This window comes from Plectropomus leopardus, chromosome 12, assembly GCF_026936395.1.
Source record: "Plectropomus leopardus strain MGB_pleo_1.0 chromosome 12, ASM2693639v1, whole genome shotgun sequence".
Lineage (NCBI taxonomy): Eukaryota > Metazoa > Chordata > Actinopteri > Perciformes > Serranidae > Plectropomus > Plectropomus leopardus.
Window position 1 is genome coordinate 18,191,433 of NC_142187.1, and position 22,783 is coordinate 18,214,215.

Consider the following 22,783-nt stretch of genomic DNA (forward strand, 5'->3'; position numbering starts at 1 on the left):
TCCTATAGAGCTTTGTCCCAAATCCACAACACATACTTATTAACACTATTCACTAAACACTAAGCATCATACTGTTTTGGCTGTAAGTACCCAAAAATATCAATATATGATATCTTGTCATACTGACAGGAAATTAAATGACGTCAAACTGAAGTAAAGCCACTTCACAATGAGCCATTAAAGCGTTGTAATACTTACTTGTTTAAATATGTTTTGGAGCTGTTTCACTACCCACAATGTATCTAAGCTGTGAACGTCTCCTCCATTTCCTTTGTGCTTTGCATTGAGGGAGAATGAACCAACAGCAGACTCAAAAATAGATGGTGTTCGGTATGCCTGCTGTCTGCTTTCAGATACCTTATTTTGTCACTTTTCTAGGTCTAGACACTACATACCCAAACTGAACCAGCATAGCTGGTGTGGAATTAGGTCATGACGTAAATGTCTGCTGTGGAAAAGCTCTGTGTTACTTATCATGGCAAAGCCTGTGTCAATTAAGACAAACGAGGTAGAGCCAGTTATGTGATTGGCTGTCCGTTCATTCAGTCTGAAGCAACAGCCAATCACATAAGTGACCGGCTGTTTCTTTCAATACACAAATACTATTTCTTTAAAGCAAGCATTATCAAACAAATCACTATTTAGAACAACGCTTTATTTAAATCAAAATTGGTGAAATTACATAAAAGACAGCCTAAAAATGTGTTTTGTTTAAAGAAATTAGATGAAATAATGTAATAATGAACCAAGTTTAAACAACAAAATTCCCAATTTCATGCCTCTGTTAAACTGGTTTTAAGGCCACTTGGGGACAACTAAAAACCCAATATATAATTACCTCTTAAGGAGGTATGGAAAACATGTTATCAAACAGCTACTCATTCTGTAGTTATGGAGCAACATTATCATTCATTTGTAGCTGTGTTTAAGTCCACCTGGTGAATATAAACTAAATATTTTGTCTCTTTTAGCTCCATTTTTGGTCTCCATCAACTCCAAATTGATTAGAGCAGCTTTAAATATTGTGTGCATTCATTTTTATAATTATGCATTTAATATTGAACACTTTGAGTCTCATACTTGCACCAAACATTAATACCTGATCTCACTGATGGTCTTGTAGCTCACTGGTTTCCACCTTGTGGTTCCCAACCCCCATTAGGGGTCCCCAAAGTAAACAATGACTAAGCCTCAAAGAGAAGAAAATGCTAAATTTCTTGATAAAAAAGAGCAATAAGTATATATTATTGTAAAACAAACCAAAACAAAATAAATCACAATACAAAGACAATCATGAGAAAAAAAATCTTCAAAATATTAGAAAACTCTGATCTCTTATGCAATATTCTCAGGAACTGATCTAATTAAGAATTCATCTAAACCACTTGTTTTAAACAAACTTCCTATAATTATTGCATTTGTTATTTTGGTTAATTGTACAGTTTATCAGTTGTGCTGTACTGTTATTTTGTTTTGCACTAAATATATTATGATATATCCACAAAATATGTCACTTAGCCGGGGCTCGTCAGCATACTAAGTGACAGAAAATAGTTGGAAACCAAAGTTGTGGCTGAACAGGAGCAAAATCCCTGCAGCCAGGTTCTAAAGTACGGGAAAACATCCAGAGTGTTATCAACAACATACTAATGCTCATGGTTTGTAAAAGACATGTCTGACAGTCATATTGGCTATGTTGTAGCTTTTGTGTGTGTTTTACTGTTTTAAGGAGCAGGAGACACGAGCCGCTAACGAGAAGAGACACACAGGACAATTTTGACAGTCACATCATGCTTTTATGACGAAAAAGGAGCTCATTTACAAGACAGACAGTATATAAAACATACATTGAAATAAAAAAAGAACTTATATGTGTTTTATAGACAAGTACATTTTTGTCTCATCCTTCCCTTTGAGACCAAGCAGCCATGGGACTGAGCAAAACATGGGTGATCCCTGGAGAAAAGAAGCAGCAGTTAAACTCTATATTACTATACCTACACTATTTACAGTTCAACAGTCATTTTCCTCTGTCAGACATGGCAAGGAGGTCTACAGATTTGATGACATGATATGGCTAATAGATCTAATATGTACAGTTTTTGTTCTTCACATCCAAGGATCCACTCAACGCCGGTGCAAAATTTAAATAATTCAGGTACAGTCAGATGTTCTGGCAGCAAGAGAGGATGAGAGTCCAAATTTAGTGCTGACTGTATAACTATTATGAGCCAGCATATGCCTCATTGATGGATTAGATGACATTATTCATTCTGACAAGCTAAACAACTTATCTTTATGTAAGCTCTGCATTTAATTGGAGCGCTCAGCACCCATTCCTAGGTTTCAGGAGTTGGTAACGACCATGTCAAGAGGAAACAAATGTGCATTAGCGCAAAAAATGAGTGTGATCGATGAAAAATGTTCTCAAATGTTTAACGAGGTCGGTGCCAAGTTGATAGAGAGACAGAGAAAGAATACAGAGAGAGACGAGAGAGAGAGAGAGAGAGAGGAGGGAGGAGGGAGTACGTTCAGCCCAGCCAAATTTGGGAAATAAACTAGATTTTCCATTAGAGGGCTCCAACAAATACAGAGCTATAACATAATGACAGCTTCCTCTGAAGAGAGGGAGACGTAAGAGAGCATTATATCGGCTCAGACCTGGGAGAGAAAAAATAGTCCAGATCTGGCACCATCTCGTTCTTAAAAGAGGAAAATCGTCTTAATGTGGAAACCTAGGAATGAGTGCCAACCAGGTCTGTAAAAGCTCTGTACGCCTCCTCCTGCTCCAGAGGGACTCTGTGAGAGTGGCAAGGTTCAAGATAGATCAATGAAAGTATGCCATTAATAATCCTATCCCCATACAGCATTGATCAGTCCCACCATCCTGCTTGGAATATCAATCGTTTTATCTACAGCTTACACATCCTCTGTGTGTGGATAGATATGTGTAAAAGTACAATCATCCCAAGTAAACAAATGATTCTTTTGTAAGATGCACGCTTCTTTAAATATTCATGAATGCAGGTGATTATTCGCCACTGGCTTTGATTTGTACCACATTAAAATCACTTTAAAGGGGACCTATTACGCTTTTTTTAGTATTTTGTGTCTTATATATAGTGTTACAATGTCGGATCGTCATAATAAACGCGGCCAAAGTTTCAAATAATGAAGTAAACATATTCAGAAGTAATCCACGTGAGCAAAAACCTCCAGTTTCCTCTAGTCTGGATAAGTATGACGCCATAATGTGCCTGATCTCTTTATATGGTTTCAGGCACTCTACTGCAAGTGTTTACATGATGTAAATATGAAGCTACATGCAAACGTCAGGGAAACGTGGAATGATGGTTTGACAATATTGTAAATTTCTCCCGTATTTCAGACCATATTCCTGCTGGAACATGTCTGGTTCAGATAATATGCCTCCATTAGTGATTTTCCACGGTCAAAAGTGCTGCTATTTTCTTTTACAGTCACAGCTGAGAGTATACTGTTAAATGTAGCCACATGCTAACATCAGAAAAAACATCTAATCTTCTCCCTGACTTTGGATCATATTCCTGCTGGAACATGTCGAGTTGTGTTTAAAAGCATTTTTTGATTATTTTTCACAGTGGAAAGTGCCGCTAATCTCCATTACAGTCATTCTGCTACAAGTAGCCTACACTGCTAATATAATCAGAGCTTCATGCTAACATAAGGGGAGACGGTAGTCTTGGTTACTGATGTCTTCAACCTGAATATGTCTGGTTGTATTTAATAGCTTTTATTGGTAATTTTTTTCATTAAAACTTGGAGCTATTATTCATTACAGTCGTTTCCCCGCTGAAAGTACAATGCAAATGTGCATTTAGCTACGAACACGTTAAATCAGAACATGTTAACCTGATGGCCAATGTGGTAAATTTTGGAACTTGTCTGGTTATATTTCTAAGCTTTTATTTGTGATTTTTCTTGGTAGAAAAGTGCTGCTGTTCTAGGTTACAGTCATTCTTTGGCTACAAGTACGGCGCTAATGTACATTAAGCTACATGCTAATGTCCAGGACACATGAAGCCTTAGCTGGATTGTTAATTTTCTCCCTGATCACAGTAAAATGTGCCGCTTTTCTTACAGTCATTTATCGACTGCTATGACAATGCAGAGATGTCGAAATACAGTTTCAGGAAATGCTGACCAATCAGAGCAGACTGGGCTTTTTCAGAGAGGTGGCTTAAACAGACGTGCTAAATTAAGCTCTTTGGACAGAGGGTGAATACAGATGTTCCAGCACAGACAGTAGGAGGAAAATAAAGTGTTTTATGACCATTAAAGCATGTAAACATGTTCTAGTAGAAATCTTGAATAAAAAAATCTGAACCTGAAAATGAGCATAATAGATCCCCTTTAATGCTCCCACATGCTCTTTCAGTAAGTTTCAACCAGTCCCATGGCCAGTAACAATGGCACCCATAGCTCTCCGTACAAGCGTAGGTGAGAGTTTGGCAAGACCAATCACTGTGTACAAAAGGCATGCATAGATTAAACCTGCTAAGACCACAAGAAAGATTTTTGTTTTTCTCAATTGTGAGGAACGGAACGTTTCGCCAATAAGCTCTCAGTCAAATACAGAGAAAGAACGATGCTTCGACTTTTTAAAATGGTTTGTTATTATTTGACTGGCGGAGAGGGCGTCAGAAAGTATTTCTCTAATCTACAGACTGAATCCCAGCAAACCAGGTCAGAACTGCTTCTTTTGATCAGATGGAGACCTCTCCTCATAACTCCCTCACAAGGTGGCTGAGGGCAAACAAAGCCCCCAGACACCCACAGTCAAAAGGAGGTCACGCTATGGCTATAGGAAAAAAATCAGTAAAGCACTGACTTCAGAAGCTAACAGTCAATATGCTCTTTTTAGCGTTTCACTGTATGAGACCCAGAGCTGTTGCTTTATCTTCCCCACCACATAATAATACTGAGTGTCGGCAGTATGGTCCCATTTGTTGCTGTTTCTCACATTGACCACGTGGGGTCAGTATTGCCACATAGAAAGGGGGGCAGTCACAATAGTCTGGTCAAGGTTAAGATGAAGCAGTTATCTGTTCAAGGTGCTTTTAACAATCCTTCAGCAATGCTCCGCCACATTATACCTGAATGCCAGTTAACAACGACTGCTTTGCATTACCGTTGTCCTAATCAAGGAGCCATATGTAATAATTCTATCTATGAAAAAAGCTGAAATGACGACATGAATTCAGCCTTCAGCCGTTGCGTGAGACACTGCTCTGCGAGGTCTGTTATGGAAATGGGACTAATAAGGCAAGTAATCACCCAATCAGTCGAGCTCACTTCTCCGTCATCCCATTACTGCTCCTCTCAGCTCTGATAATTCAACTCAAGTCTAATCCAATCGAAACAGCAGCTGGAGGATCTGGGGTAGGAGATGGATTCATTTAGAGCTAATATGGAGTCAGAAATGACAGGAGACCACAGAAATGCACGTAAAAATGCAGTTCTTTTGGACAAATACTGAGAGAATAGCAAATAGGGCTGGTCTTAAAATTGAATAATAGAATGAAAATAATTTTACAAAATAATAATAATAAAAATAATAAAGAAGTATTTTGACTTGGCTGGTGATGCCGCGATGATTAGGGTTTGTCTTGTTTTGGTTTGCGTCTTTGAAGAGGTCCCCAGCGAGCAGCGAGAGGAATGGTTGGTGCTGCTGCTGCTGCTGCTGTTGTAAATGGGGCGTCTAGACTACAGTACATCAACCCCAGGCAAGGGCGAACCAGAGGAGGGAGCGGGGGGATCTCTCAGCCTACTTTCTCAAGTATCACGATAGAGAAGATGAATCAAGCTCCACTGGTATCTACAAACACAGAGAGGCTGTCAGCCAGACTGAGGCGATGGCTTGGCTGCAAAACTGTGTGTACTTGCACCGTAAAAAAATGACAGAGCTGCTGAACAATTGTTTGGCAAAGTCTCTAACAATTAAAATGTTTTACATATTTCTAAAGCCTTTGATAATGGGTCTCTGGCAGTACACTGGAGCTGGAGGGGACAGGAAAGCATTCAAGGACTCGCGGGGCTTGAATAGACGCTTGTTTTTAACCCTGACCAACATGAAAGTGTTTTCAGTGAATGAGCTGCTTCCTTGACAAAATGACTCAGTGAACCACAGCAGGCAGAAAGTGAGTGTAGGCTCATAGTCACGGTATTAAAACAACCCAACCACCCCTTTCTACATTTATATTTAAAGTGTGACAAGATATCATCAGAGAAAATACATACAGTACAGTCCATGGGTTTTCATAGCCAGAGAAAGATCCCAGAGCGGCACTGAGAAGAGCGGGGAAAGTTCCAGAAATGGTTTTTCAGGAATGAGAAGGGAGTGAAATGGGAACCAATGTTTTTGTTTTTTTGTTTTTTTTTTTTTAGGGAACCTGGGTCACCCCTTTCATCTTTTGTCTCCTCTGATCCAATCGTTGCTCCGTGTTCGATGGCATCACGGGGAGCAACAAATCATAACACGACAACACCGACCACACAGAACACGTGTCTACTACCACACAACCATAATCCAGCCTAATACTGTGAACAGGGACAACGAGGGACGGATATGTTAAGAAGACAGGAAGAGGGGAGGAGGATGGCAAAGAGGAGGAGAAGGAGAAGAAGATAATAAAACGAAAACACACCCTCGTCTACGCTTACGTTTGTGATTGATGTTTGCACAAGAACACCATCGACAATCACTACAGACATTCTCACTGTCTTCTAAAACCTAATTTCCACTGAGAAATACCGGGGAATGGAAACACAAAAGGGTCGGCTCAGGGAAAGGAGACGTCCGTGAAGGCAACGTCCTGATCTCAACACAGAAATGGCCGTTGACACTGTTAAAGGAAAAAAAAAAAAGAAAACCAGGCCAATTTGCTCATCTATTCTCATTCGGCCTCATGAATCTTTAACAGCTGTTGAGTTATTCATCCTGACACAGAAGCCGTGGTTTCATCATCCCTCACTGGGGACGGAAATGGAGTTTGCAGGATTTATTTTGCAAAAGTTTGGAGACTTTGAGGTTCTCTCTCACCTGGGGCAAATTATGTCCAAAGCATAAACTTGTCTTCATACAGTGTTGTAGTCAGGTGCTTTAGGCCAGTGGTTCCCAACTTTTTTTTTTTTTTTTTAACAATATGACCCCTAAAAATGCTGTGCTGTGCAGTCCTCCTCACATATTGCACACGACAATGAGTTTAACAGCACCTGCGCTTCCTCAGTAGGTTTATGTGTCCTGTATACATTCTTTTTAATTACCAGCTAGTTTCAAAATGCCAAACAATATATTAATCTTTAAGGTCCAGTGTGTATGACTTAGGGGCGTCTGTTGGTGGAAATTATATATAGCATCCACAGCAATGTTTTCATTAGTTTATAATCACCTGGAAATAAGAGGCGTTGTGTTTTCGTTACCTTAGAATTCTCTTCTACAGAGTAAACCGTGTTTTTTCTGTAGACGTCGTGAACAGTAAACCACACACTGGCTCTAGATTTGGCCACATAGTTCTCCGACATGCAATCTGCAACTTTACCGCTAGATGTCACTAAATCCTTCACACTGGACCTTTAACTGTCCTGTAGACCTTTTAGTCCTTTTGTAAAAGTAGGTTCATTTTGTTAAATTTCAGCATACCTAGAAATGATTTTCAATATTTTGATTATCCAAAATATTTGATTACCCTAATGTCACATTATTAGCAGCATGTTTGTGATGTGGGGACCAAGTCATTACTTTGCAAGTCGCAAGTCTTTGCACTCAAGTCCCAAAGTCAAAACTTTCAAGTCCTTAGTCAAGTCCCAAGTCCTAAACTTTGAGTTTTGAGTCTTAGACAAGTCACAATGCTCCCTTCACTAAAAGTAATGCCATTTTAACTCCAGAGAAATTCTAAGATACATTTACAAAAATTCACGAGTGCTACAATTATATTTATTTGATTTAACAAGTTTGTTGGAAGTTGACGTGCCTCTGTCGGTGTCTACCACCACACAGTTTTTGTATATGAATGAAATTAACTTTGGTAAGAAAAATCTCTAACCAGTGATTGGTAATGTAACATAAGGTCTGTGGTTCTCTCCCTCTGCTTGATTTTCTGTTGGATTTGTTGAAACAAAGTCAATCATCTGGGGAATTACATGTCGACTTGCTGGGAATGATTCATGCTAACATTACTGAATTGGGAAATAAAGGGAAATTAATTGATTTGTGGCACACTTTTAAATAACATACTTAATCATCTCTGGACTTTGGGGAAGGTATCAAGTATTTTCAAGTCAAAAGTCTCAATTCCAAGTAAAGTAAAAAAGTCTTTGGTGTTAAAGTGCAATCATGTTTTTTTTGTTTTTTTCATTTTTAATTTTTATTTTGTAAAGTCGAGTCTATGATAATCAAATTTAGACCTTGAGTCTGACTAAAGTCTGAGTCATGTGATTCGAGTCCACACCTCTGAATCTATGGGATATAAAGTAAAAAGTTCCCAGTTTACATTATAATTAGAAAGAATTTGGATCAGATATGTCGACCTCTTTTACTCTTACTGTGAATGGGTCGTATATTAACAAGCTGGCATTAGTTTTGTCGGCTGGTGTGGTTATCTATGCAATAGTAACACTTGGCAGTTACTGTAAGTAAATACGAACAATTTTACAACTAATCTAATAATAAATAGTTTGTGTGGTCGAACCAATCTATTTTAGGGTTTTCGTGATGAGTAAAGCTGTAGTTAAACAAAAACACTTCTGACCAGGCTACTTTATAAAGAGCTGGTGCATCGACTCCAGAAGAAGTAAATCTATTCACTAAAAATGTATATAATTTCGTGTCGCTTACTTATGTTTTTTCCCTTTTTGTTTGTGTTTAGCCTCTCACAGCATCTTCAGTTTAACATGTGACACTAATTTTAAGAACCACTGCTCCGTTTCTTCATCAGAATATTTCTCTGCCTGGTTCCGGTTGGTATGCACACTGAGATACAAAAGGCCACATGCACTGTCTAGTTTTTGGGGAACTTAATCAGGTGTTGAGAACAGGGCGGCCCCACACAGAGGACGGGGAACTTTAAAACGGTAAACAGCCAAAAGGTCACGGAGAACAACAACAACTGAGGAAATTAAAATGGAGGACAAACAAGATTCAACAGAACACTTCAAATAAAGTTTTTTCTTGTTTTTTTTTTTGTTGTTTTTAAAACCACAGTACTACTCTCCACTATACGATGCACATGGCGTGGGTAGGGTTAACACGACTTCATTTACATTTTTAATCCTCGGTCTCCAGCCAGGGACCCCTCCCAAAGGAGGACCCAGTGGGGGTGTGTGGTGGCGGGGGGTTGGGGTGAGGACGGGGATGCACTGGGCTAGGGGGCAGAGACATTCGCACACCGACCGTCTCAGAGACAGAGGGAGAGCAGTCAGTCAATTTGTATATTTATTCATGTGCAACTGTGATTGTTGTTCCTATCAGTCCAAGTAACCTTGATGAGGATTTAACACGTGTGTGTACGTGTGTGTATGTGTGTACGTGTGTGTGTTATGGGGTGCAACTTTATGCAAGCCCAGCGACAGCAGATGGTCTTGTGATCATCACACCAGTTTGTAAGATGGCAGTAGCAGTAATTACTATTATTATATAGCTGAATCATGCACACGCTACTCTACAGTATAAAACAAAACAACCTACACATACTATGGCTTTGTTTCTTCACTCAAACATTTACACCACTTTTCTCTTAGAGAATGAATTTTGGCTTTATGGCTCTACGTACAGTATTGCTGGAATGTTATATTTTAACAGTATGTGTGGTTGCACTCACTCTGTAGGCTAGTTCTCTTTTCCTGAGAAAAGGTGTTATGCATGTGTCGCTATGTGTACAGGAATGTGTGTGTGTTTATGTAAAGACCTCGTGTCCTCTGTCTGCCTCTGAGTATGACCCAACTCTCCGGGCTGCTCCCCCCTGGCAGCTCTGGGAAGGTCAGGCGTTCACCAACACAGCAGAGGGGCGGGGACGGAGGGCGGAGGCCGGCAGGTCGACCCTCTCCTGTGGATGAAAGAGCATGAACAGGGCTTGTGATGTAGGGACCTCTTTCTTTTCCCCCTCACCTTCTACGCAGCGACTCTTCTGCGGCCACCAGCCCCAGCCCCCGTTGCTCTCTATTGTGTTGGTTGCTGTGGTTACTGTAGCTGCCCGCGTCCGGTGGGCTTGACTTCCTAACCAAACCCTCCGGGCCACGGGCAGCCACGCCAGCTCTTGGCCAGTGCGCTCGTCCCAAACTCACACAGCTAACATTGTCGCACAATCTCACAAAGAAGAAAAAGGCCAAATCTTTTGTTCGAATCCATTTGTTTCTCGTCGGGTGTTATTATCAGATCGCATTGTACAGCTTTGGATGTTGATGAAGAACCCTCCTCACTGTTCAGCCGTGGTCAGAATAGATAAAGGGGGCTGTTGTAGAAAAATGTATTCAAACTGTTTTTCAAAACAATGTGTTTTATTCAGTGGTTTGAACTTACAACTTAACTCTCAGCTGCATCTCTGCATGCATGACTCTTAACACGGCAGACTTTAGACGAGCATAGCTACAGATTCTTTAAACGGACGGTAGCCAGGTCTCCCTGCATCACATTTCTTTAAAGTTCCAGACTGCACAGAAGACAGTAAAGGGAAATTTAAATGAAATCTTTTTCATGACCTCATTAATGTAACAGAGAGACTGGGCTACCTCTTTCCCACAGGTCAGTAATCATGCCAATTTCCAAAACTTATCTATTATATTTCTTAACTCTTATTATTCTTATCAAGCATGAATGACAAATAGCTCTTTCAAATCTATTAATACTTTAGTTCATTCAAACATGTTTTTCACCACAAGTGAATAAAACCACTGTGAGGCCGAGAGATCAGGGTCGTTTTGATTTCATTCACAAACCAAATCGAGTCATGGCTCCCATTTTGATGTGGGTGCTCAATTTTGAATGGAGCCATAGACGGGAACTTATATTGTGCTTTCACGCTTCTTTGCGAGTCAGTGGCTGTGTGTGTTTGCGTGTGTCAAACACGTTTTTGGGACGTGCTCATGCCTCCCCCGAGGGACCCCTGGCTGCGTTGTTTCATATCATCTTCATGTTGAACTTCCTGGTCCCTCCCGAGGAGCCGCCGGTGGCGGGTTCGGATTTCCGGAAGGAGTACTCCACTGTGAAGTTGTTCTTGCGTTGGCCACGTCCCCGGCTCCACACGAACAACAGCAGGAAACAGAAGAGGACCACCCCCAGGAAGGTGATGCAACCCATTGCTGTGGAGACCAAGATGGTGGTCAGGTCCAAGGTGAACTTTAGGAAAACGCGTGTGCTGTTCAGATTTGTGTCGTTGAAGAACTCGCCACTGTACAGTGAGCGGTTGAGAAAGAAGGCTGAGGCGGCATCTAGCGGCTGGCCACGCACTGTGAGTGTGGCGAAGTAGGTGTCATTGCCTCCGGCATTACTGGCGATGCAGATGTATGTTCCGCTGTCAGTAAGCTGGGCATAGCGGATCTCCAGTGTGCCACTGGGGAGAACCGTAATACGCCCTGAACTCTTGGCTGTGATCCGTCTGCGCTGTGGGGAAATCCAGACAATAGCAGGCGCAGGTTCTCCTTCAGCTCGACACAAAAAACTCACCGGTTGGCCCTCACGAGCGATTACCTGTGGGAGGTGGAGGAAAGGAGTGCACGGACTAATAAGTGCAGGAGAGTCAGAAAAACAGAGCAGAGTGTATACAAACAAAATCAGGCAGAAAATACTTTTTGTGCTTGTAGAAGCAGAAACAGTAACTGCATCAATGAAACAATGGGTATTTATCAATATTTTACTATAAAAAAAAAACCTAAATGTAAACATCTTCATTACCTGCTGCAGCTTACGGTTGCGTATCTTAGGTTTCTGGCATGTAAAGTGGTCGAAGAGTGCAGAATCGGTGAAGGTGCTGAGACTGACCCCTTGCACCTCCACCGGCCCCGCACACACCGGCACTCTGCCGTCAAAGTTGAGGGTCTTGCGTCTTTGCAGGATCCACAACAGACGGCAGTCACACATCAGGGGGTTCCCATCCACTCTGAGGGTCTCCAGACTGTTGACAGAGTGGAAGGAGCCCTCTTCCAGAGTTTGCAGGTCGTTGGAGGAAAAGTTGAGGACCCGGATCTGTCGAAGGCCTCCAAGGGCATGGAGCTCCACTGTCATCAACCCTGTGCTTACCATGATGAGCTCCTTCAGCCTGAGCAGGTCCTTGAAGGCCCAGGGCTCTAGTGTGGTGATGGGGTTGTAGGACAGGTTGAGGTGGGTGAGGTGCACCAGGTTCTTGAAGGAGGCAGAGGGGACGGAGGTGATGTTGGTGTTGGTGATGGAGAGCCAGCGGAGGTCCAGGCCCTGGAAACTAAGAGGGGAGATGTACTCCAGGTACGGCCAGTGATCGATGTCAAGGCCCCGAAGGTTGGAGAGCTTGCGGAAGTTCTGGTCCTCCAGGGCAATGATGCTAAGGTGACGGAGGCGAAGGGTGACCAGGCTGCGGAGGTACGACAGTGTCTGGCCGGAGATGGATGTCAGGTTGCAGCGCTCTATTGTGAGATCCTCCAGCCCCAGCAGCCCTGAGAATGCCTGGAAATCAGGAAGATAACGGGCTTTAAAATCTGAAAGGAGAATTATTTTGCATATATTTGTGATGGATAGCAGTGAATGATCAATTTTGACATTAAAAAAACAGATAATATTTCCAACACAGTTTGAATATAACACGCAGCATTGTCTTCCCAACTTCCTTTCCTACCTGTCATCCACATTTTTTTTCTTTCTGATTTACATCTCTGTTTTTGAGCTGAAGTGTGTGTTTTTTTGTAATTTATTCTAATTATTATAATCTAATTTCTTGAATTTCGTAAGATTTATGTTAAATGATCTATGGACCACATGGATGCAGAGGAGACAACATAAAACTGTGTATGATTGTGTTTCTGAAACTGAAATAAAAACTGACTTAAAAACTGACAAACTGAAAGATTCATTGTAATGACATGAGCAAATACTTGTTAAAAAATAAACATATATATGTGTGTCTATTGCTAAAGCTATAGTTTTATTTACTTTCTTTTGTTAAAGTAATAGTTCAAAGTTTAAAGGGACAGTTCACCCTAAAATCAAACCTACTTATTTTTCCTCTTACCTGTAGTGCCATCTCTTAACCTAGATTGTTTTGGTGTGAGCTGCAGTGTTGGAGATATTGGCTGTAGAGATGTCTGCCTTCTCTCCAATAAAATGAAACTAGATGGCACTCGGCTTGTGCTGCTCAAAGTGCCAAAACAATACATTTTAAAAATTGAACTGTCTCTTTAAATATACAACTAAAGCCAGGAGTTGGTTAGTTAGTTTCGCATATAAGATACGAAATAAGGGGAAACAGCTAGCCTGGTTGCCAGGATCCAGGCCTTGGAATCTGCTTGATGTTATGACATGAAACAGCAGTTTCTATGTTAAAATTTAAATGACCAATGAGTGCCGCAGGGGGACTCGACATGGTCTGAGGCTGTGGTCAAACACTATCAAGCGGTGCACCAAAACCAGTAATGAGCACATAAACAATGATAGGCACTAGAGACATGACAGACGCTGCTATCAAAGCTGTTCTCAGTTGACATTTCTTTTCAATATTGCACGATATCACAGCTTTTTTTTTTTTTAAATTTAAAAACATACTTTTTTAACTCTTAAAACCCTGACAAAACAGTTATGTTGTCATGGCTATGTATCAGTGTGGACTTAAAATGACTTTGAATGATTGGTTAGGGACAACTTATTCTCGCTCCGCCACGGAAATCAGTTAGAGTGGACACAACATAAGACTTAAGATGGAAATGGAGTTTAACAAGATAACAACTCTGTCTGAGGTCAGGTAATTAGCTTTGCGCTACCAAAAGCTACGAAAATCTGTCTACCATGAGTGCTGCTGTTGGCGTGAGGCTGCCAGGCAAACAGCAGAGACTCCAGAAAGTCACTGCACCCGAACAAGAAACAGACACTAGCCTCGCACACCAGCTTTCATAAAACCACAACGACATTTAGATAAATAGATTAAAAAAAATGTTTTCAGTCTTTGCTAAGCTAACTAGCTGCTGGCTGTACTTCATATATATAACTTCATATATCCATATACAGACATTAGAGAGATACGGATCCTCTTATCTAAGTCTTGGCAAGAAAACAAATGAGCCCATTTCACTAAATGTTGAACTACATATTTTTGAGCCAACGCAGGCATTGCACTGGCACTGAGGCTGACAAATAGCTGCTTGGCATTACTTCTTATTGAGAATGACAGAGTACATTTCACTACTATCACTATGAGAGTGTAACTGTCTTGGATCAGATTTACATCTTTTTTTCCTTTTTCTTATTTAAAAAAATAATTTTCTTCCATCCAGTTCTCAGTGAACATACAGACCAGATGTTGGAGAGTTTACCTTGTGGGAGATATAAACCAGGTCGTTGTCTCCCACCTCCAAATGTTTCAGACTCCTCAGGTCCTGAAAGGTGTAGTCGAGTAAAATCACCATCTTGTTCTCGCTCAGGTCGAGGCTGGTCAGATTTCCCAGCTTAGCAAAAGCCCCCATGGGCACTAACTTCAGCTGGTTTCCTCTTAACTTCAGCACTTTAAGACTCTGGAGGGTGGCGAAGGCATTGGGCTCTAAAGTGGCGATGAGATTCTCACTGAGGTCCACTTCCTCCAGCCGCGGGTAAGGCGCCAGGTCACCTGACTGCACCCAACGGAGCCGGTTCTTGCTGAGGTCCAGAAGTTGTGTCTCTGTGGGGATGCCCTCTGGGATGTTGGTGAGCCGCCGCCGCTGACACGACACTGACCTCAGCTGAGCCGAGCACTCGCACCGTGGCGGGCAGGCCTGGCTACTTCCTGGCAGCGTCAAGGTTATTATGGCAACCAGAGAAGCAGCCAGGACCCACTGCCACACCCTCGGCCATGGCACTAAGGCACGCCCACCAGGGCCAGGAGAGCCAATCATGGCCCTGGTCCTCTGACTCCTCGCCTTTCGCAGGCAGGGTCAGTGCACCATACACCTGCAAGACGAGACAGAGGGAAGAGAGGAACAGGACAGAGGACAGGAGAGGGAGGAGAAATAAAAAAAATAAATATAAAAATCAGTGATGTAAAGTAAAAGAGTACATTTACTCAAGTACTGTACTTAAGTGATATTTTGAGGTACTTGTACTTCATGTGAGTATTTACATTTTCTACTTCTTGATACTTTTACTTCACACTGTCTGAGCTAGAAATATTGTACTTTTTACTCTATAACCTTTATTTGAGTTAGTTTCCAGAATCAAATTAAGAATACAAAATAAAATCAACCAATGAATTTTAATGCAGGGTTTCCCAAACATTAATTTTAACCAGCCATGATGACAACATCTGCCGCCACGTTTTGATTTTCTATTTTGGAGCTGGACTGTTCATTAGGAGCGCTGTTAGAATATATATACTGTTTATTTTTTGCACAACACTCTTGGAGAGCAGAGCTCACTCTGGGCACAGACGGAACAGCAGAGCAGCACGTACAGTGAAAGAAAATTGAAACATTCATCAAACGACCTGATTAGTTTTGATCAGATCGACAGATCAATTATCCACCCTGTGATTCAAACTCCACAAACTGCTGTTGCTGGCTGCATTCACAGTCCAGCAAAATCTTTCAAATTTAGAAAGGGGACTCAGAATGATACAAAGGGACACATGCACACACACACACACACAAAAAAAAAAAACCCCAGAAAGTTACTCGCCATTGACCACCCAGCTAATGCTATCTCAACCCTGGTTGTCAAATACTGACACTTTCTTGTGTCTTGGGAGAGAACGCATTCATAGACGATGATGGCTCCTTTTTGACTCTCTATGCTGTGCACCCTTTAACGTCTGTGTGTGATACACAGCTGTTTCCTGGGTGAAAACTGTTGAAACACCTGGCTAAAGTTGTCAAACAGTTGAGGTACAAATTAGGCAACAAAACTACTCGTTAGGTTTAGAAAAAGCATCATTTTTGGAGATCAAATAAATACATTACATGACGTGTGTGTCAGTGAAGGACAAACGGACGTAAGTCAAGTGACTTTATGTTGAAACAGCACTGACTTTTGGTTTTACATGAGACACAAACAAACAACTCCCCCTGCCACGTGCAGACTTTCTTGCATGTTATAATACCCCAGTTGCTCTGAGCATCAAATGTTGCTGCAAAAGGAGTTACATTATATTATACATTACATATATTCATTTAAATGAGCTCAACTTTTGTGTTCATTAAAGCGATGAACACATGAATGCATCAATTAATAATAATATAATACTTATTAGTCTCCAGTGAGCCAAACTGGACAATAATGCAATGAGCACTTTCAATTTTGGTACTTAAATTATATTTTTGTGCATTTACTTTTACTTGTAACAGAGTATTTCTACACTATAGTATTATTACTTTTACATAAGTAAAAGATCTGCTAACTTGCACTACTGATGAAGACGTGATAGAGTACTAGATAAAGAGGATGTGACAAGGAAAGATAGAGCTTATCACAGATCATCTCCCAAGCTCATAAAAATTACATCCACCCGACTGTAAATTATCCCTGTTCGCTGCAGTTTAAGCAAAATTGTGCCGAAAGCTGCAGAGATTTGAGAAATATCATGACACGGCATTAAGATACAACTGAAGAGACCTCATTACAGGAACACGGATCTGTGTGAGATATTTAAGATAATTTGTCTTTTCACTAATTCATCTACAGTTTCAGCTAGAGAACTGGGACGCTGGGATCCATGCGAGGGAGCTTCCTGCTTTAGCTGAATTCATGCACGCTGCACCTCCTCGGCTCTGCTCGCAGCACTGAGACCGTCTGCTCCATTTTGACAAACACAATGAATTTATTATCACCACTGATATACACAGACTGAACTCCTCAACCATCACATTATGCCTGGGAGCTACGCACGCTGCGGCTATGAAAATGTGAAGAGAAATGGGTGATTGAATCACTTTGTACTCAAGTCACATTATGTGTTTGATCAGGTATGTGTTGATGCATGTATGCGTAGGACGTGGCATTTTGCTGGGTATGAATTAAAAATCATTCTGGTCCTCCTTGTGCAGAGATGAGATGAATCACTTGTGCTTCAACATTCCTTCAGGCAACCTGTCATCTCTCCCACACACTGTTTTCAACTCGGAGACAGTCAAAGAGCACCTGGCATTAGATCTGGGACACCACTCAGTGTCCATCTCGTTAGCAGTTAGTGGTAATAGTTTTATACTTCAGGGAAAAAAACTTTAGAGTGTGGAAACAGGAATGTTTTTGAGATAGCAATGCTCATTAGAAAACTCAGAGCGAGCTGCGCCATCTGGTCTTTACTAGGCCTGGTCCTAACTGCTAAGATGGTCTTTATCGCAGTAAGACCAGTCTCTAGAATGGACTTCACATTGTTTGCACAACTAAACTTAAGCCTAATCTTCATTATGCCCGAATAGAGCTTCCTGCTCAGAATGACCAACACGTTCTCATCTCAAGTCGTCACATATTGCAGCTTTGCAGTGGACTTCCACGTCTAAATATTGTTTTAGGTATCATTCTGTGTCTGCTCTTTAACGTTACAGGATGCCGAAACTGTGATTTCGACAAATGTAAATGATGGGTTTATGCTGCACGTGCTGATGTTTAGACAGCACATGACAACCAACACTCAGATGTCAACAAACGCACATGCTGGCACTGGTGGTTAGGTCTAGGCTACAAAGTCATGGATGATTAGGTTTAGAAGGCACGTTAGTAAGTGTAGAAAAAAAAAACCATCACATCATTTAACGGGAAGTAAACACTGGACTCCCACATCTAAGTCCGCCCTATTGGCGCCCTTTCGCTCCTCATATTACATCCTTTTGTTGTTTAAAGTTTGTGGCTCTTGTGTACAAGGCTACTAATATAGAGAAGCAGTCAATATTTTTGACTTAAAGCCTGCTCCTTACTAAGCGCAAGATTTATGCCCAGTCTCAGTGAGAAGAGAGCTTAAGCCTTGTTCAACTGGAATTACTATTAGTTCAGACTCTTCAAGTTACAACCAACTTAGTTTAGGACCAGTCACGAGCCCTGGATGTTTAACTCTTCATTTGCATGGTTTCCTTTTGTTCCTCAGATGAGGCGGTAATAAAAGAGATTATATCATGATCTATAGGGAGTACCATGTAAAAATCTGATGCTGGCAGTAAAGGATGGCAGAGCCAGGCGGATTAATAATATATGGGCTGGTTTGCGCTTAATGGGCAGTGCTCAGAGGGTGAGTCACACAGCTAAAACAGCCAAAAGTTGCCACAATCTCTCTTTGCTGCCGGCTTTGCCTCAAGTCTCTTTTTAGTAAGTTTGATTTAGAGAACAGCCTCTTGAATGCCTAATCATATCTGACTGAATCAATGCGTTGGCACCAATGGGATCAAACAGGATGAAATGGAATTTAAGCTAAATTTAAATGACGGCAGACGAATTCTCCGCACACATGCACAATACTCACATATTTTCCTCACATGATCACACACACACACACACAAACTGCAGTAAAACCTCTAGAGATTGTGTCTCATCTACTAAGCCTCGGGGTGGATAAGTCCTACAATTTTTTGACAGGCCGGGAAAACACTCTGTTTACAGGTCCCTTATCTGAAGGATCTGGTTGAAATCTGGCACAATTTTTCGATTCGCTGGGAGACAAAACACAGGCGGAGAGAGGCTGCTGTGCAGGCTGCTGCACAAACTGACCCAGTTCTCAGTAGCTACTCAGCCTCGCACTGTCAACCAGCAACAACTCACCATGACCACAACAACAGAGCAGCAAACCTCAGTGTCTCCGTGGAGAAGAGCCCAGGAGACTAACAGAGAGATCTGAAAAACAAACACAAGTGTACAGATGTTCTGAAATAACGAGCTATTTATGAGGCGAAATCAAACAACATTAGCGTCTGTGTCGCTGCACCGGCTTGATTCTAATGCCACTGACATAATGATGTCTCCTTCTTGCTCCTCTTGCTTCACTAATCAGGATGAATCCTAGTGACTTTGAAGATCCCCTGATTTTTCCTCTAGCGCCATCACCAGGTCCAACTCGTCACTTATTTAGTGAAATATCTCAATATCTACTGGGTGGTTTGGCACAAAATATGGTGCAGACGTTCACGATGCCCTGATAATGAATCCCTACTGATTTTGGTTATAACCTGACTTTTTCAACGGTGCCACCATTAAAAAAAGAGAGTCCTCACATAAAACTAGGGCATCTCTGCAGTAGAAAGATGCAAAGACTGTTGAAGTGTGTGCAACATGACCAGAGAAAACAGAAAAAAGGATGCTTTGCTCAAGAGGTAGAAAACGCATCCCGCCTTATCAGACGCTCCTGCTGGTGTGTGGCGTAATGCGGACTGGTCCAGTGAAACACTGGCGACCGGCGATCTCATATTACAGTTAAACAGTAAGCTAAAACATGTTTCTGAAAACATCTGAGGCAAGAAATATGCAACTCAGTAACATAGTGTTGGTTTACATTTGATTAGCACAGCTTAGTTTTACCGTTTTATCCCTGTTTTTACGGCATCTGTTTTCACTGTGCAGAAAATAGTATGGCTCTATAACGCCCAATCCCTGTTCACAAACTCTTGCTATAACAGATAAACATGGCATTTAAATGTTCTGAATGCTAAAGTTAGTGATTGAAATAACGTGTTGTGATGTAAGCTAAATGATCTATGGGCGAAAGTTACATTTGGTGTTTATGTTTGGTAGAAATCATGGAACAGAAGAAAAAGAGGGATGTCCTGATCCAGTCCCAAACATCAGATCGAGGCATTTACTGATTGGGATTATTTATCTTATAGAGCCTCTGATCCTTTGTTTTATGTCAACTATCACACAGGGATCTTGGGAATGTTATTTCCAGTAATTGCGCAGTGGTTTTGTTTGATTTGAGACATCCTGTAAAAATTTGCACACTTCACAAGTAAGTACATCAGGTACACAGTGTACTACATGTAAGTGTGCAAACAGAAGTATCCCATTTGAGACACAGCGTTGGTCTTGTTATATTCTGAGTGTATATACAATGTGTGTGTGTTTGTGTGTGTATGTGTGTGTTTGTTTAGTGTGTCAGCGCATATCTGCCTGGCTCTTAGCCAGTGTGATGGATGCAGCCTGTCTCCACACACCCCCTGAGAGTCATCGTACGGGTCAGTGGCAGAGTCGCAGCATGAATCAGTGAGCTGACATCGTGGAGGCAGACAAGGTCCACATTGCTGGACTCAAGGACAGGCGAGAATCTTTAAAACACACACACACACACACACACACACACACACACACACACACACACACACACTTCATCAAACAGTAGGGCCAAAGCAGTCTATTGAGCAGGTGAATGAACACCTTTACTTTCACTCGCAGGGCAAATACTGAGGATAGCTTTATCGTTGCAGCAGGTGGCTTTATCGGCAGCCTGTGTCCTTATTCTGCTTCGAAACAGCTCAGGGTAAGTCTTACACAGCTTGTTCCTGCATCTGGACAGCTGACACACACAAAATCACAGTAGGAGTCCCCAAATCTGCCCCACAAACTGTAAATTAACATTTGCCAGATGTTAAGGCAGCAGCAGAGGCAAATCCAACAACTATTAAGACAGATTCTGCCTCAGGCCAGCTGTCCAGGGAGAAACATGGAGAAGAATGGGAGCAAAATCAGCCCAGAAGCTAAAAATAAGTAATTTTTTGATAGCTGACTTCATGAACAGATGTTGGGAAATCAGCCAGCACGGGCAAAACACTGATGACTGCGGCCAGATGTCTCAAACACCTGATTTACACAGACAGGATAGTCTGATTAAAAATGTTGCAAAGAAAAAGGCGCTTCTAAAATAACCGTGCAGCAAAATAAGGTTGTTATCATCATCTGATGTGTATATGTGTCTGTGTGGCAGTATGTCTGACCATAAATAGGTCATCCATGTTGACTGGTAGCCTTTATAAGCCTTTATATCTGGCCAGCAGAGCGTGGATATCCCTACTTCCAAAGCTTTGTCTGGCTTTTTTGCTTTCTCTATTGCACACACACACACGCACACACACACACACTGACCCCACCATCACCACTACACACAAACATACACACACACACACACACACACACAAAAAACCCTCTCAATTTAGCATCAGTGATGTAGGCGCAACCGAGCAGTCAGCAGGTTATTACAGAGAGCTTTTACATTTTATTGTTACAAACCAGCCGAGGTGCAAACTTGACAAGTTTTTACTTTTCATAGGAAAGCTGACAGTTTGTGCTTTCAATTGCTAAGTAGCTTTAAGTCCAATATTAAATCTGTGCTTAGTCACTCCATTTAAAGCCAAAGTCGGGTGTGGAGTACGGCTTAGCATCCTTCTAATACAGCGACCCTGAATGCGGGGAGAGAAGGGTAATGTAAACAGTCAGCAGGGAAGACAACTGTGGAAAATTTGTTCAAAGCCAAGATTTATGATTTCATTAAAGTCTGGAAATTCTCAGTTCAGTCATATTCATCAAAAAGAAATATCAGCTCGTCCAAGTCAACATAAAAGTTTCTTCTCTGAGTCTCAAAAGTCGAATCAAGTTTATCTTTGTCTCCTCTAATCAAAGTTTGAGTCTCAAGAAGGATTTACAATGCCCACTCTGTAATCCACAGAGAAAAAGAACAACAACAACAAACGCCCAAACTTAGACCCTTGATGATACCAAAGAAAAACTGTCATCCTAACATAATTATGTGGGGGGGAGAAGCCCTGGGTGGTGGCTCACTGAGCAGGATCCCTACAGTGACGAGGCGTACAATGCTGATATTGGGAACACAAAGATAAAATATGAGTGAAAAAGTGGAACACAAAGAATCAACAGAATCTAAACACTTGGTCAAAGTCTTGGTTGCTTGTCAACATCATTACAGCGACCATAAACCACAGCTCCCACTGCTCACAAAGAAAACAGAGCATTTTCAAAGCTGACATCAGTTCAGTGTGCTGCGGTGAAGGACACTGCAGTTGTTTTGAGTTTGCAAAGAGAGGCGATACTCATGACGGAGCTCGGTGCCATGCAATCCTACTGTAGCTGCACCCTCTTCCTCCAAGAACTCTGAGTCACTCTGAGTCACTGAGGCAGCGAGTGTGAACTGATTGAGACTGACATGCTGCCTGATTTGACCTTTCGTTGATTAGAGCCAAAAACACAAACCTTTGACTTGACTGCTGCAGAAGTGTTTGATTGGATGCACTAATGGTGTATGTATTATTTAAACAGTAATTTAAGGAGAAGTATGCAATAGTGGAGACAGATTAACAGTTACTTTCCAGGTTGTAAAATACAGATGCTTTGGTAACCTAAAGTGTTGGTATTTGATGGGAATGACACCCCACAATCATCAACTATCTTTCTCCAGAGCTGGACCTTTAAAGAAGTAATCTTCTGTAGTAAAAAAAAAAAAAGTACGTATAATAGAGAATGAGAATGAGTCTTAAAACCCGGAAATTCATTAACATTTAAACACCTCCAGTTCCCTTGTCTCAAAGTCAATGGATTTTTTAATTAGGTTTTTGTTCTATGACATAAAACACATCAGTAAATACCTCACTCCTGAACTCTAAAGCTGTTATGTGT

The 22,783-nt window shown here is 41.5% G+C and overlaps 1 protein-coding gene across 2 annotated transcripts in view; it reads right to left on the minus strand.

Annotated features, from left to right (window-relative positions):
• Positions 1-1,774: 1,774 nt before the first annotated feature.
• lingo3b (leucine rich repeat and Ig domain containing 3b) overlaps positions 1,775-22,783 on the minus strand; it is a 104,512-nt gene continuing 83,503 nt past the window's right edge. For both annotated transcript variants that reach the window (XM_088085385.1, XM_088085386.1), the window contains 3 exons: positions 14,527-15,136; positions 11,927-12,670; positions 1,775-11,722 (listed from right to left, as the gene is read on the minus strand). In XM_088085385.1, the coding sequence (XP_087941511.1) occupies positions 11,153-11,722; positions 11,927-12,670; positions 14,527-15,081 (1,869 nt within the window). In that variant the 5' untranslated portion in view covers positions 15,082-15,136 and the 3' untranslated portion in view covers positions 1,775-11,152. The remainder of the gene's footprint in view (positions 11,723-11,926; positions 12,671-14,526; positions 15,137-22,783) is intronic.